This window comes from Pyrgilauda ruficollis, unplaced genomic scaffold (assembly GCF_017590135.1).
Source record: "Pyrgilauda ruficollis isolate IOZ18807 unplaced genomic scaffold, ASM1759013v1 scaffold17, whole genome shotgun sequence".
NCBI lineage: Eukaryota > Metazoa > Chordata > Aves > Passeriformes > Passeridae > Pyrgilauda > Pyrgilauda ruficollis.
In genome coordinates this window covers 5,495,772-5,511,859 of record NW_024515875.1, presented here as the reverse complement: position 1 = coordinate 5,511,859, position 16,088 = coordinate 5,495,772, and the positions used below count along the sequence as shown (strand labels likewise).

Below are 16,088 nucleotides of genomic sequence, written 5' to 3'. Positions count from 1 at the left end.
GGAGATCTTTTGTGTCTCCGGCCTGAGAAAGTGCAGCTCCTCACTCTACAATTCAACTGGTTCTTTAAGAACCTGGCAAAAAAAAAAGTCCAATAGTGTGTCAAGACACCTGCTTTCCCAAAGCCTGTTTCCACAAAGGCAATTAAATGCAAGTTTTACTGTTTAGGGAGAGGACTTGATTTTATTTACTGTTTTGTCACATGGGTACTGTCACACTCAAGAATGAAACCATAGTATTCGCTCCTGCAAATGACTGAGCAAAATGCAGGAGTTACTCCAGTATCTGAAGCACTTGTGAATAAAACCAAGATGTGTCCAGAGGTAAAACTGGTTCTTCTGGAGAAGATGGTACCTAATGTTCCATGCACACACATCCAATTTGTTTGTACAAATGGATTAACTGCACATATTTAATGTATTTACATGGTTAGTAAAAGACTTTCTAGCACTGTAAGGAGTTGTAATGAAATGTAAGGGGTTTTGTTCTGAGGAGGGACTAAAACCAGAACCAGTACTTTTTTACATATTCAGGGTTATTTTCTGAGGCTCTTGAGTCAAGGCTGAGGCCTTGAAAATTACAGCCTTGATGAGATTGATGTTTTTGGAAGATCCTGGTTTCAAGATAGTACAAAAAGGCCCTTCCTGAAGCATTCACTTTCACCTGTTCCATCTGTATAGCTCATACTGTATTTCTGGCATCATGCATCCCTTGGGCTGGTTTGCCCTGCAGCATTTTGGAATTAGAGACAAAATATTAACAGAATTACAGTTGATCACTAAGGTGCAGAAGCTGGAAAGCCACATTTACCGCATTCCTCACATGCTCGTCTTACATGTATGCTGAAAACAGCATACATGTCTAGTGTGGTACAAGAAATTGCATAGTGAAAGAAAGTGATATTTCTAGTCCTGTCAGAGTGGTTTAGAAAAGAACTTTCCTTTCTGGAGGTTTAAACACTTGATGGAAGTAACTGATAACTGCATAACCACATCTGGCCATGTTAAGACATGGCAAAGATTGAGTGCCAGGATTTGACACAGGCACTTCATAGCTTTAGACTAAGTTCTCCTGTATGAGGTCTGCTATTGATGGGTGTCCTTTTGTCCAGTTCTGCCTTGTAACTGGACAGTTTCAAGTGCTCTTAGACAGACACAGCTGCTGTGGGAAGCAATTCCCCTAAAGCGTACAGGACACATCAGTGTTGTGCTTCAGCTGCCAGGGTAGAGCCGATACAGATCACGGATGGTGTGCCTCAGATCTGGCAATTCATCCACGTAGAGCTGCAGAAATTCATGCTGGATCTCAAAACAGAAGGCAGATGCAGCACTGACTCATGACAGTGTGCAGGACAGGGCTCCTCTAGATGTCAGTCTTTTATTCCACTCTGTTTCAAGCCAACACTCCTGGAAAAGCAGATCCCATAAAAGATGTGTTCTTTCCTTCATCCTTGTGGAACAGGGACAACTCAATGTCTGCAAGCAAGGCACGCTATCCTGCTACACCTACTGAACACAGGACACAGAAAAGAGTTACAAAAGTAAAATATGTAAGACATCAAACACACCTTCACAGATAACAGGCTGGCTATTTCCAGTCTGCATGGCCTTAGAACAGGTAGGTTGCACAGGAGGTAGTTTTTGGCCCCTGCTATCCTAACCCTAACCCCAGATGAGAGAAGTAAATCTCCATGTATCATACAGTTCAACTGGGCAATAGAGTTTGCTTAATGTTAGGGCTGTAGTTTTTCTTTCCTAGATTAAATGCCTCTTTAGTAATGATATTACTAGACTGTCTCTAATTCCTAAATATAGCAGAGGTTAGGCATGGAGTAGTAGATTTTTGAACATTTCAGTGTAGGGAATGCTGTATTTGTATTAAAACTTCCCTTCTTTATGGAGGCTACCTACTTTTTTTCTCCTTATCACAATCATGTAGGTTTTATGAAACAGTTTTATAATAACCTGGATTAACTCACACTGCAAACTTCCTGAACTGATGAACCTAATAAAGAAAAAAATTTAGCTTTATAAATACTAATTTATTCAAAAATACCATATAGTAACTTAGGTTATTTGCAACAAAAACCCCAGACCTCTGGTTTTGGTACCTTTTGTTCCTGATGAGCCAAGCAGATTGGCAGGTCTTTTCAGCTGGCCTCTGCAGTGGGCAGGTTTCCTGTAACATGGGCTATGAAACACCTGAGCAAGTGAACCCCCGAGAACTCCACAGAACTGTGGAAACAGAGGCATAGATGTTATGCCACATATTGATGTGTCTTGGAGTAATAAAGGCAAAGAGCCACTGGCTGTGCTCAGTTACACGTCTCAGAGTACACACTGGGAAAAGCCTGCACTTTGGCTATGTAATCCAACAATTGCAGCTCTTACTGTTACCAGGACTCCAAATAAAATGGGAAAGCCTGCTACCATGCAGCACAGGAATTGCTGCCTTGCTTTGAGAAAGACCAAAGGAAGAAGCACACTTGGAAACAAACTTCACTCACTTGCAGAGAAGGGGGAAAGAACGGAAGGGACATTTCCCCATCAGCAGCCCACCCTCTATCCTTGGGGCACAGAGAGGTGCTGCCTCTAGAGCAGACAGACTTTTGTTAGGTATCTTGCCCTACTGAGCTCATCACCAGAAAGGCAACAGCAGCAGTGGAGAGGAGCTTTACCTGACCAGGAACAGCTGAGGAAAGCATCCCTGAGTGCTCTCCTTTACAAACTCCTGGATCTTCAGTACATTCTTTAACAATAATCCCTTGGAAGCTCGGTCAATTTTTGTTAACACCATCTGCATGGATCCAGAAAGGGAGGATTCAGAGAAGAAAGTAAGATTATTTTGCTGTTAAGCTGGAACATCTGTAAGAGTCCTAGACCATCTTACAAAGCAATCTGAAAGCTCTGGTCATATCTATGGGAAAAAATAGTCTAACGCAGTTCACCAAAACTATGGCCTGCATAAGGAGTGTGCCTTTTCAAGCTGCTCAAGCTGAGCACTGAAAAAAAAAAAAATCTATTTAATAAACCACACAAAAACCCTCTTAAATCCCATTTGTCTCCCTCAACACATCATAAACCTATTTTGTTAGCAATAAAGGGTTACTGCTTCAGTAGGTCAACTTGCATAAGCTCAGATGGAGGTACACACCTTTCTAGATTACCTGTACCTTATAACTGACCCAAGAATGAAGCACTATTTACCACATAAGGAATCCCAAACTCTTCCAGCATCTCTACTGCAATATGATCTGTTTTCTGGAGTCCAACTACACCATCAACTAATAGAAAAGTCCTCTTCAAGCTGCCAGAAATACAAGCAACAGTAATTGTCACCATTATTTCATACCTGCTCTGCTACTTCCAAATTCATAAGCAAAAACAAGTAACATGGGATCTGGGGATAGCAAGAGCCAAGAAAAGCCATGCATGGAAACTGAGAGTCAGCATGGAGCAGCACCTCAATCTTTCCTGCTGTTTTAACCTGTCAGAGCATGAATGAGTGACATTGCAGAAGCTTCCAGGGAAATGATGTCAGAACTAATGGATGGAAGCAGCTACCCCTCTGCATTTTCTCCCTTCATAACATGATGCTGTATAGGGGTGTCTCTCTGGCTTTCCATGTGCTGAGGTACAGGTAAGTCCCTTACTTGCGCCGTTCCTGCAGATAGGCCTCCACCATCTCAACAAAGTCCTGCGGGGCACGATAGCCGTATCCTGGCATATCCACCAGAGTAAAGTACTTCCCTACTTTGAAGAAATTCATTTTTTTGGTGTGGCCCTGAAGAGAGGATTGAGGCAAGATGAAGCACAGGGGTGGTTTCTAAAAAAACTGCTTTAAGCAGTGAACTAGGATGTGCTCTGCAAAATATCTCTATACCAGACCCCTGCCCCCCCCGAACGCTTTAAACTGCCCAGTCTCCTACCTGTGTAGCAATCCTACATGGCTCTAATCATGAAATGGACTAAAAATACCTTAATGGGTCTCTAAGCTTGGTTCTTCTCAAAGGCCTTTAGAGCAGACCAGCTCAGGTTGTGCAGCTCCTTCATCTGCCTGAAGAACTAAGCTGGGCTCCTTCTGCCTCTTGCTGGGCTAGAGCAAGGCCAGTGCCAGCCACGAGGATGGCTACCAGAGCTGGCACTTTCTGTCATTTCAGGCTACTCAAGAGCTTGTTCCCTCCCACCCTTCTCAGCCCTATCCTCTGGACTGGTACCAGCTTATGACCCAAAGGGAGGGAAGTTAAAAACGTCACTCACTGGAGTTTTTGACACTCTAACTTCCACTTCTGGAGCCAGTGAAAACAAGGCCCGGATTAAAGATGATTTCCCCACATTGCTTCGGCCGATGAAGCACACCTGCAGGGGAAGAGACAGAGAAGGCACATCTACACCTGCCCACCTCTCGCTGCAGCCCGTCCTGGTCACTTCTCAGCCAGGAGCATGTCAGGCTGCCGAGCTGCACAATGGCTAACAACAACAACAACAAATAAACAGTATGTTAAAAAGCAGCAAGTGCCCCACATATTGCGCAGCGCTCTGACAGAGCTGCACCACCACTCCACCACTCCTTTACTGGCGCAGCTGAGCCCAGTCCGGGGTGGCCCGGGAGGGGGGAAGGCGCTGCCCCGGCACGGTCCCGGCCGAGGAGCGCGGGGGCAGCGCTCGCCTGACCTCGGGCAGGGCCGGCGGCGGGGCATGGTCCATGCGCACGGCGGAGCTCACGTAGTCGATGGGGTGGCCGCGGTCGGACCTGAAGAGCGCCTCGGCGCGCTGCAGGGCGGCCAGCCCGGGCTGGAAGAGGCGGAACGGCGCCGTGTCCGTGCCGGGCGCCAGGTACCGCTCCAGCTTCTGCAGCGGGAACACGATCGCGGTGCGGCGGCTCCGCTCCAGCCGCAGCACGTGCGACAGGGCGGCCAGCGGCAGCGAGGCCCGGCCCGCAGCACCACCCGGCCGCAGCAGCAGCATCGCAGCGGCGGCGGGCAGAAGCCGGCCGGCCCCGGAAGGCGGCGGGCGGGACAGCGGGGCGGGACAGCGGGGCGGGACAGCGGGGCGGTGCCGCGGCTGCCCGCATCCAGCCGGCGGCTGGCCGGGCTCTGTACGGCGGGTGCGCTCGCTGCCCGCAGGCCCCCCCGAGAGCCGCAGGTGCTGCCCAGGCTCGGCTGTTTGTAGAATCACAGAATATGCTGAGTTGGAAGGGACACACAAGGATCATCATGCTGGGCCTGCACAGCTCCATCTCCAAAGCACACCGTGTGCCTGAGAGTGTTGTCCAAACACTTCTTGAACTCAGCCAGGCTTGGTGCTGTGACCACTTCCCTGGGGAGCCTGTTCCAGGGCCCAGCCACCCTCTGGATGAAGAACCTGTTGCTAATATCCAGCCTAAACCTGCCCAGACACGACTTCAGGCCATTCCCTCGGGTCGTATCACTGGTCACCATAGAGAAGAGATCAGTGCCTCTGCCTCCGTTCTTGAGGAAGTTCTATACTGTGATATCTCCCTCAGTCTTCTCCAGGCTGAACAGCCCAAGTGACTCCTCATATGGCTTCCCCTCAAGGCCCTTCTCCATCCTCATTACCCTGCTTTGGACACTCTCTAACAGCTTTATTACCCTTTTTGTGCTGTGACCAGAACTATACACAATATTCCAGGTGAGGCTGCCCCAGCTCAGAGCAGAGTGGGACAGTCCCCTCCCCTGCCCGGCTGTGATGCTGGGCCTGATGCTCCTAGGACAGGGCTGGCCCTCCTGGCTCCAGGGCACTGCTGGCTCAGATTCAACTTTCCATCAACCAAGACCCCCAGGTCCCTTTCCATGGTGCTGCTTTCCAATGTCTCATTCCCCAGTCTTTCTGTACATCCAGGGTTGCCCCATCCAAGGTACAGAATCTGGCACGTTCTTTTATAGAACTTGATACAGTTGGCGATTGCCCAGTCCTTTAATTTATCGAGGTCTCTGCAGGGCATCTGCCTTTGAGGGAGTCAACAGCTCTTCCCAGTTTTGTATCATCTTTTCAGCTCCATGTCTTCCTATGTCTGTTCTCAGGCCAAGCCCAGCCACACTGTCAAGCTGCTGAGGGCTCTGTGTGCTGGTGCCCTGTTTGGCCAAGGAGTAGGGCAAAGCAGCCCTGTCCTATAGCACTATCCACCTCCTGGCTGCAGCCACCAGTTTTCCAAGTGCTCTTCTGATGAGTAAAAAAATTAAATTTTTTCAGGGAAAAAAAACCCCCAACAAAACATTTTCTCAAGGAGTGTTATGGTGTGTTGTCATGGTGTGCTTCAGTTTCCCTGGTTCCTCCCTGAAGTTTCCTTCCCCAGGTGGATTGTCAATCACCTTTCCTTTCCCCCACCTTGACCCCTGCTGGGCACTGTCTATCAACCCAGAAATTCCAGGGTACCATTGAGTGATTGGCAGGTTCAAAGGATGCTCTCCACCCCATGGGGGGCCATTGGCCCATCCAGGTGTCCCTCTCACCTGAGGCCCTCTCCCCATACCTGGATTGGTGGTCCCTGTGTTCCCTCCGCTCCCCCTCTCCCCCGGGTTAAAAGGGCGGGCACACCGTGCGCAGTGAGTTCTCATGGAGCTGTTACTGGATTCAAGGGCTGTGCGGCCCAGAATAAAATCTCTGGATTAGCCATCCATGAGGACCAATTCCTTCTTCACCGTCGCCTTAAAAGGTTTCTCCAGCACAGGGAGGCCTGAGGAGTGACCCTCTTTTACCAACAAGCCCCAGCATGTAAGCACTGGAGCTTGGGACATGCCCGGAGTTGTCCCCACGTGCTCACAGCTAGCCAGAGGGTCTCTGGGGTGCAAAACACTACAGGTGCTGCTATTTGGCTCAGCAGCTGGGACCAGGCATGCCAAGGCAGTCCCGTTCAGTAATATTGGTAAAATCCAATATTGGAGAACTATGTAGAGGTCAGTTTTATTTTTAATAAACCCAGAGCAACCATAAAACTGTCCCCTGTGTTCACACTATAGTAAGAAGAAGCCCTGAAGTTTTACTGCTTAATTGATATGTATCAGAGTGCTGTTTTCCTATCAAAAAATACACATAAAGCTTTTTACATTGTTCTCCTTCATGACTACAGCCCTATGGCTGTAAAACCTCAGAAATAAATGTATGTCCTTGACACATTTCAGCTTCAAAGTACTGTAATGTACTTTGAAAACTGGTGTTTTTAACACCATCAAATGAAAGTAAACTTCATCAGTATCTTCATAAAAGTAACACATGAAAATATCTTGATGTTCAACCTTACACCCAGGCCAGCCTGGACATTCTGTGGAACACTGCCTTTCCTTTGAGACAGAGACTCCTTTTTCTTCTGCAGTCACAGCCCTCTGTTTAAAGGCCTGTAAGTCTGGATGGTTTCATTATTACAATGAATAGATTCAGGGCCAGGAAGGACTGTTAGAAGATAACAGAGGCTATATCCTACTTTCTTTGTATTGAGCTCAGTTACAAAGCTATAGGGAGAGAATTTTGATCCCTTAAGAAAAGGGCAGCCAACAACATACATGTTTCTCAGAGATAGCTTTGAATATTTTCTAGTAAGACAAACTTCTACTGAAATCCATAAGCTGCTTCTCAAATTTATGATCAATGAAAGTGCTTAATAGTGAGAGGTTAATAGGGTAAACCTAGGGAAAAACCCCTGTATTCTACCTCAGTCCTGTAAATTAAGTCCTCTTAAAACCTGCTTGGTTTCAAAGCAAGACAGAGCTCAAATGTGCGTAGCTCAGGACAGACAGCAGTCACTGGCTGCTACATGCATACTTAGAAGAATGCTCCCAAATAAATCTACAGATGACTTTTATTTATATGGGACAGGCCTCTCTCCTGTCACTGCCTATGGCACAAATACTTAAAAATGCAGGAAAAAAAAAAGGCTGATCTTTCAAGAATTACTTCAGGAACACTGCTAATTCTTTTTTGGGGGGTACTAAAGCAGCAGCTTAATTGAATTGAAATCTGTGGTGAATCTATTAACAGGAAAAAATCACTGGCTGGAGAGAGACGTTCATAACCACGCAAGCAGGTAGATTTCCTCATTTCTGTGCCAAATTGTGACACATGAAGCAGAACAAGTGCTTTCAGCTCATTTTGCCTCAGAGTCCCACACAGTTCACAGCTGCAGGCAGCAGACTTGCCTGCTTCACAGCACCCTGCAATAGTTACTCCTGCCAGGCACATGTTCTGCAGCACATTACACCCAGAACAGCTGGCCAGATGCAGAAGGGAAGGCAGCAGAGAAACTGATCGGCCCATTTAACACCACATCTGCAGGTGTGATGATGAGAACAGAGGTGCCCAGTACACTGGCCAGGGTCCCAGCCACTAATTAAGTCTCTTTTTAATGTGACTACATAGGTAGCAGGAACAAATTAAGGTGGTACAGGACCTTTTGAATACTTCTAATTTTAGCAGAGAGCGTACAGTAAAACCACATCTAAGACCTGGAGACTGGAACTGTACATTTCAGTAGAAGGTGTTGGTTTTTTACTTGGGCCAAACTGCAGTCTAGGTTCTCTGGGGCAGACCATATGGAGATGGAAGATGGCAGGTTACTGTGGACAGCACTGGTAAATGACCAACATTTAAGCCTGCTTTGTATCTCCCCTGAAAGACTCTGCTTTTTATAGTGCATGTTATTGCCAAACATCAGGCGTTCACACTGACATTGCCTATGGCTCATGTCTGTGGCAGCAGATGTCTCTTTTCAGTTGCTGGCTATGTAGTTCAAGTGTTAGGGAATTGCTACAAAAGTAATTTAGTCCACATTAAAAACTCTGACAATCATTCCTCTGGAGTTTGAAAGAGGGATCTATAACCATTGACACTGACCTAAATTGCAAACAATAGTCAAGATCACGGAGCTGGAAGGAAGTGGCAACCCTAGTTGTCTTGTCTGGTCTGATCTTGTCTACCCCAGCATTGTGAGACATGTCAAACCATCATTCCTTTCAGATATCTGTTGGAGAAGAGTAGCTGTGAGACCAGCTGGAGATGGAGTTCTGGGAGAGCAGTGAGGTGCATTTGGGGCAGTTGGTTTAGGTCCTGTGAACCAAAACCAGCTGAGTTCTTGAGTTTCATTTCCCTCAAGAGAAAGGTGGACCAAATATTGTCACCAGGAAGCATGCTGGAAAGGACAGGGTGAACACACCAGCTTGCCTGCTTTCTTTTGTGACATTAACAGCACTACTGACTGTGTCTGAGTCTGTGCTTGCCCTTAAAGTACATCTTATCTTCTTTTCACTTGAAAGGTGGTTTAGGAACTAGAGTTACTAGGATATGGAGTTTTAAAGGCCAAATGATTTGTATAAAGTGCTAAGAAGCTCTGCATTTTCCTCTATGCAAACTATGCGATTGGGTGCAGGGTGAAGTGTCTAGTCCCAAGAAGGAAATCAAGGCCACAGATGTCTCAAGGACTGGATATTCTGAAACAAATGCTAACAAAAAACAGTTAAAAAATTTAAATACTCATTATACATATTAATGGAAAAGGTTTTTTTAAAGGTTCTATAGTAAAGTAATGAAAGAGAGCCATTATTATTCATGTGGCAGCTAACACTGCTAGCCACAGCTGAGGAGTCGTTTCCACTGGTTTTACAGAACTGAAATTCTCTTTTCAATATCGGTGTTAAATTTTTTGGGTTTTTTTCTCCCAGACCCAAACTTACAACATCAGTACTAGGAAAAAACCCCGTGAACGTCTCTGAAAGTTAAATGTTTTGGGGTTTTTGACTGTCAAGTGAAAAGAAAAAGAACTTTTCAGAATGAAAGTTTCAGTAAGACTTAGAAGAGCAAATTGCAAAAATATGGGATCTGAGAATACAGCTATAATCCTTTCCTTTCTTGATCTACATTAATTATGCAGATTTCTGTTTGTTTTTCTAGTTTGCTTTTGTTAGCAGAGGTGGAACAGGTCACAAAGTGATCTTGAGAATCTTGAGGATCTCTGCATCTAACAGCAAACAGGAACGGGTTTTCTCTCCAGTGAAATGCCCTCGACTCCTCAAAAATTTAATCTGTCACCACTATAATCAAGGAAATTGGTTACTAGAAGCTTTGGAGCATCAGGGCAGCAATTGTCACCTGTGCTTGACTCCATTAAAAGGGCAGCTTCTGTCCTGAACAAAATTGGGGTGGATGTTTTCACACTTTCATTCTACTGTACTGGACAGTGATGTTGAGGGAAAAGGCAACCTGAGAGATATGCTCCTCACATACAGCTTTCAGACTGTCACTAAAACTCATTTTCATAGCCTGCTGTCCCTCAGGTGAGCTTCCCTTTGTGCATTCGGTGTTCAGAGCCCTGTGCAGCAGCCCTCTGTTCATGCAGCAAGCAAACACAAATGGCAGTGGCAGGATTGCAGCAGGAAATGTGGCAGCTGAGTTTCCAGTAAGAAATTTGCTTGGAGGGGGAAGGATAAACACAAATGCTGTCAGAACTGTAAAACCCTTTGTGAAGTTGTAGGAAAAGAGATGGATGCAATGCATTTGCCATCCACCTCCAGGGATGAATGGAAAGGTGGGACTAATTCAGAAGTTCATGACACACAAATGTGTCGATGGTACGATCACCCAGATCTATGTATTGTAAACCAGTGGTGCCATTACATGTTGCTATTTGTTTGGTTCCACATGGGTTGTGACAGGAAGACTGAAAGCCAGCTTACAGCTCCCAAAGCTGGCTGGTAGGTGGAGGCTTTAGAGAGTGAAGTTGAAGATGTGGTTGGGAAGTTGTGTGCAGCCATAGGTTGCACTGAAACACTCAGCTGGAAGAGAATGAGAGCTGAGATTTGCTGGGATGCACATGCAAGGCCTGCAGCAGTGCTGTGGGCAGGAGTGGCCATACAGTGAAAGACAAACTTCCTCCATCAAGGATTTGGGGGGATGTTGTTTCTTCCCAGTTGTGTGTCTGGCACTGTATTCTAGCTGCCTTAGGTCATCCTCTGAAGTACAGCACATAGACAGCATTGTCCAGGAGATGCCATCCTGACAGAGGCACAAGGGAAACAGGGTCTGTGAGATGTACCTAAAGAGCATCTGTTTCTCCGTAAGAAGAGTGGATGCCTTCTTCCCTGTGTCATCAGCCTTATCGGCCTTATGAGTCTCCTCTTCTTGCTGGCTGCTTTTGAGCTCTACATCTTCTTTAATAGGTATGTATGGGACACAATACACATAAACCCCTTTGGCCAGTCCAGAGGAGCTTAGAAGGACTTCTGGTAGTAATTCATGGCATGCATGGTCACCTCAGTCTGTCCCAAAGCCATCAGTCCTGCACATGTTCATGGAGGTTTGTCCAAGGACTGGAACAGCTCAGTTGGGGCAGACAGGGAGGGAGGACAGTCCACACCTGGCTCTTCCTGCTCCCATAAATCATTCAGAAGAAAAAATACAGAGGGAATGGTTAGGGGTTTTCCACCTGATGGAGGGATTTGAATAAAGATTGCCAGGCTATGAAGATTAAAGAAGGTGCAAAATACCCATCAGATCTCAGAGACAGACTTTTGGCCTCTTTTGTACTAGGTAAAGAAAGCCAGGGAAGGCAGGGTCAGTATAGAAAGGCAGGAAGTATTGCATGAGAGCTGAACAGGTCTGCTGCTGTTGTAACTGCTGGGGATTTCTGGCAGCTTGGCTGATTAGTCTGCCTAAGCTGGCCTCTGGCAGGAGGTGTAGTTGCTGCCCTGAATTCCTCTGCAAACACCACAGAGGCAGAACTAACTACTGTCTTTGAATCACACTTTAGCTCCACTCTGCCAGGGCTCTTGGCAGCTCTCCTTTGGGTGCTGGCTGGAGCATGGCCAACTCTGGTCATGCTCATGTGAGACCATAGACATGAAGTCTTATGGTATTGGGTTTCTCTAACAAATAAAAGGGAGGAATTCTGTTTTTACACTCCTAGAAACCAAAACTGTATTCCCACAACAGCCTTGTCCTCACAGTGTTGGTGCCTTGTTTCTTAGGACAATGTCAAAGTGGTGCAAACTGAGGCAGCTTCCACCTGCAGAGGTGTCTGGGCTTGAGCAAAGATGAAAGAAAGTCCTGTTATATGTCAGTGATGTGGCCTGCAGCAAGAACTCAGCAGTACCAGAGCTCTCAGAAGAAGGAAGCAAACATCTACAGTGCAACCAGTGAAATTGTGCAGATGCACAGCATGCAAGCTGGATCCTCCCCAGCCCAGTCAGCTCTGTCTTCCATCCTCTCTCTAGTACAACTCCAGGTGCTGTTACCACACATGCAAGTATCAGTCTTTCTGTATAAGGTCAAATCTAATATATATGCAATTGGAAATTAACTCATTTTGTATTAAATTAGGTCATTCCATTTCAGGTACCTTGCATCCTAGTATTTAAGTAGCGTGTCTTCCAGAAAAAAAAAAAAAATCAAGAAAAAATGTTTATGTGTAGTAATTGAGCAGCAGCTTTCCCAGGATGTCCACACAGGACTGAAGATAAATTTGGGCAACTCTCATTTTTGCAATAAAAATTTTGAAGTGTTTCACCACCAGCTACAAAAACAAAAAGGAGAGAATCTTTTTGAGCTTGAGCAGTTATTTCTGTGCTACATGAAGCACAGAAATTATTCCAATCCTGAAATCTAAGGCTCATTGTAATTTATCCCTTTGCATAATCCAGAGAGCTGTAGCTCACAGAACGCAGGTCTTGAACGATAATTTGTTTAAACACATCGTACTGGTCCTGTCACAAGGGAACCCTTGAGTTTAATTGTTCATCTGATTACATACTGCCATTGCTAAGCCTCTAAACCATGGAAGGATTCTTGTCTAAGGCTGAATTAGTTTGCATGACAAGTGCAAGGAGGAGGAGGGCAGAGACCAGAGAAGTCTTAGCTGGGACACAACCTAGATCTTTGTTGCTCCTTCACTGCTTCTACCCAGGCCGGACCGCATCTCTCAAGCTTTGTGAGCCTCATTTCACTTCTGAATCAGCTACTGAAGGAGTCAGGGCCAAACCCCTCACTGGTGATCAAAAAATCCTGCTTTTAGCCTCATCACAGTAACCTATGCAGCAGTTATCCAGCTTTATACCTCAGAGGAAATACTGTGTCACTGCACTCCCTCTCCTGTGCAGCTTTTCTACCACTGCCCTGCTGCCTCTCACCCTTTCCTGGTGCAGCCAACAGACTGCTGTAAATCCCTGCCTGAGGAGGTTTCTGCAGGACATCAGCAGGATGCAGACAATGATTCTGCTGGCTCAGCACCATGAAACTCCTCCTTTACATTTAGAGACCCAGCTCCATTCTGTCCATCTGTTAACACATGGAGCTGTTTGGTCACAGTAGAGTCTGCATTCTGCAGAGCTGACACACAATGTGAACGCACACAGAGATAAGAGTTAGAAGAATAAACAATTCAGAAGCTAAAAGAAAAAAAAAAAGTAGTGCTGATTCTGTATGGTAACCTAATTACCTGGAGGCCAGCAAGCAGAAAACCACAGGGACTTTATCTGGTACTTGTAGCTGTCCTGGTGTCTGAGTTTCCACAGTTCTCATCAGCTGCCTGCCTGCAATTTGTGCTCAGCTCCATCTCCTCTCTGCAGCAGCTGAGCAGCTCTGAGCACCTGCCTCTGCAAACCTTGGTGCTCAGAGCTTTCTGCTCGCAGGCTCGCTCTGGGGTTGGACCGTCCGCAAAGCCGCAGCTCTGCTTGGCTCTCACGGGGTTACAGACAAAGGGACCACACAGAGGATCATCTCCCTTCCCTCTCTTTACAGGCTCCAGGGCAGGTCACAGTTTCAGAGATACCAACAAAGACGTGACCTAGGTCAGCCACAGCCACCAGTGTCCATGGTATTCAGGACGCGTTCTTGGTGAGCTCCACTTACTGTGTTTAGCTTACTCCAGATTGGCCAGGTCTCCAGCCTGGAGGAAAAATAGCTCACAGCTTTTGTTACAGTTTCCATTCAAATAGGTCAGGATCTCTCTTTCCTCCATGAGGGTAAAAGTGATCAGATTGATATACCAGAGTCCACAGGGTTCTGTAACCACCCTTACCCCTACTCCTTGTTCGATTTACTCTCAAAGCCATCCCAAATCCTTCTGCAGGAGGGAGCATACAACAGTCTGAGCATTCTGGAGTCAGAATTTCAGCACAGGCTCCTGGGCAACTCCCAGAGCAGACAAGAGGATCTTTCCTTCCTCTCACTGAACACTGCCCTCCTTGCTAGTGTGTTCAGTACATGATGATGACAAATTTGGTTGGAATGTGCTGGATTGAGTTTATAGCCATTACTGATGTTCAGCTGTTAATCACCATGCTGCACACTCTGGGAGACATTTGGCATTATGGCATTTATCTTCCCAAGCCACTGTTATGCCTGATGGATCCCTGCGTTCCTGGGGATGGCTCAACAGCTGCCTGTTGATAGAAGGCAGTAAATTAATTCCTTGTTTTGCTTTTCTACACACGCAATGTTGTTTTACTATTAAACTGTCTTCTTCTCAACCCATAGATTTTCTCATTTTTACCCTTCCAATTCTCTGCTCAATACCTGGGGAAGTAGTTAATAAACAAGTAGCTGTTGGGGGGCTTAGTTGCTGGCCAGGGTTAAATTACAACAGCAGAAAAAGAAAAAAAAATTCATGCATTTTTTGGTGGTACTTGTCTTTTTTTGTTGTTGTTGGGTTTTTTTCACATATACCAGTATTAAACTATTGTCTTCCTCAAAAAAAAGCCAAAACAAAATAAAACACAAAAACAAACCCAAACCAAAAAACTATCCGAAACCCCCTAAGACCAACTAAAGGAAATAGGTTCTAACAAATTTAGGGTTGTTGGCGGGAGTGATGCCTCTTGCTATTTCATCCATGGCCCAGAGGATTGACCTGTTTGGGAGCAAGGAGCTGTCAGAGCTGGAGGTCAGGGCAGTGCCCACCAATTGCTTCTTCGCATTGTGGTCCCCATTGCTGTTGCACACTTGCATCAGAACCAGGCTGCTAATCAGCAGCTCAATGGAAAAATAAAAGAAGAATAGTCACTGCAGGAGCTACAGTATAATGATATTGGGCTGTGTTCTCCAAGAATTGGAAGTCTTCCAGAAGGACAGGGACAGTCAGGGGGTTGACTGCAGACTTCCTTGTCACAAGATCACACTGCAAATTCACAGCAAAGAAAGTATCACAATGACCTTTCTTCATCTGCTCTTGGAAGAAATGGGGAAAAAAGAATGAATGTCATGGGGATTTGTTTTTGGAGTGACAAGTGGCAGGGAACAGCTTAGGAAAATGTTCATCTTTTGTTAGGAGAAGAAGAAGCCCCAAATCTTGAGGTTTCCAGCTACATATCCATGCATGCCAGTTGCTCTTATGTGACTTTTTGGCCTGGTGTAAACTGATGATTTATCTGTGCTCGGGCACTCATAATGAGATTTTCCTCAAAAAAAATTGGTAGGCAAAAGATTCATATTAAGAAAATCTCATAACTGAAATGGCTGAAAGCAATGTGCATCAAACTGCACTTTTTACTGACATGTAAAGTTGAGAACAGGAGGTTGTTCTGGAGCAGACTGCAAGATCCAAGTGGCTGCTTGGTGCCCCTGCCCAGTGAGACACAGGCCAAGTTACATGCCTTCAACAAGGCATAACAGATTTAGGTATCATCCAGAAAAACAAAAGCGTTTTCTGAGGAAGACAAGGAGCACATTTTAAGTGAGAGAAATTGTGCACTCCAAAAAATTAACTGAGTTTACTTCTGTGAGGGTTTTTTGGTGTTTCATGCTGTCACTGCAGCACTTTCACTAGTGATAACATGGGCTTCAGCAGTGACTGTGTAACCAAGGTAGGGACTGGACCTGCTCTGTGCAGCAGGGAGAGCAGGAAATGCTGTATGCCTTGACCTAAAGACTTTTGGCATGGTCTCCTACAACCTTCCAACAAGCTGGAAAAGTAAGGGCAAGGAAGATAAGTGCACAGTGACATTGATGTACAACTGCAGAGCTGGAAATACCCTTATGATGAATGTTGAATTTCTGAATGCCTCAATTTGTTTCAACCAAAAATACCTTAGAATTAAATATTCAGATTTAACATTTAGGAAGACCTTTGAGTCTTCCCTGAAGTCTACCAA

At 45.8% G+C, this 16,088-nt stretch overlaps 1 protein-coding gene across 3 annotated transcripts; it reads right to left on the bottom strand.

Moving 5' to 3' along the window:
* Positions 1-1,356: 1,356 nt before the first annotated feature.
* Positions 1,357-4,997, bottom strand: GTPBP8 (GTP binding protein 8 (putative)). Of its 3 annotated transcripts, none has more exons than XM_041464028.1 (7): positions 4,672-4,997; positions 4,258-4,356; positions 3,651-3,781; positions 3,205-3,304; positions 2,676-2,794; positions 2,109-2,232; positions 1,357-1,506 (listed from the first exon to the last, which is right to left on the bottom strand). In XM_041464028.1, the coding sequence occupies exons 1-6, from the start codon at positions 4,963-4,965 to the stop codon at positions 2,148-2,150; spliced, it is 828 nt and encodes a 275-aa protein (XP_041319962.1). In that variant the 5' UTR covers positions 4,966-4,997; the 3' UTR covers positions 1,357-1,506; positions 2,109-2,147. The 3 variants fall into 3 exon arrangements, with proteins under 3 accessions (XP_041319962.1, XP_041319963.1, XP_041319964.1); XM_041464029.1 differs by having other exon boundaries at positions 1,357-1,503; XM_041464030.1 differs by having other exon boundaries at positions 1,357-1,404.
* Between the last annotated feature and the right edge of the window lie 11,091 nt (positions 4,998-16,088).

What these genes read in the sequence shown, in the direction of transcription:
- GTPBP8 (XM_041464028.1), bottom strand. Translation starts at nt 4,965, where the DNA reads ATGCTGCTGCTGCGGCCGGGTGGTGCTGCGGGCCGGGCCTCGCTGCCG. An exon ending in TTAGAGTGTCAAAAACTCCA is followed by an intron (nt 3,782 to 4,257) that starts GTGAGTGACGTT and finishes TCCTCTCTTCAG; the next exon opens with GGCCACACCAAAAAAATGAA. An exon ending in TATCTGCAGGAACGGCGCAA is followed by an intron (nt 3,305 to 3,650) that starts GTAAGGGACTTA and finishes TATTTCTGGCAG; the next exon opens with CTTGAAGAGGACTTTTCTAT.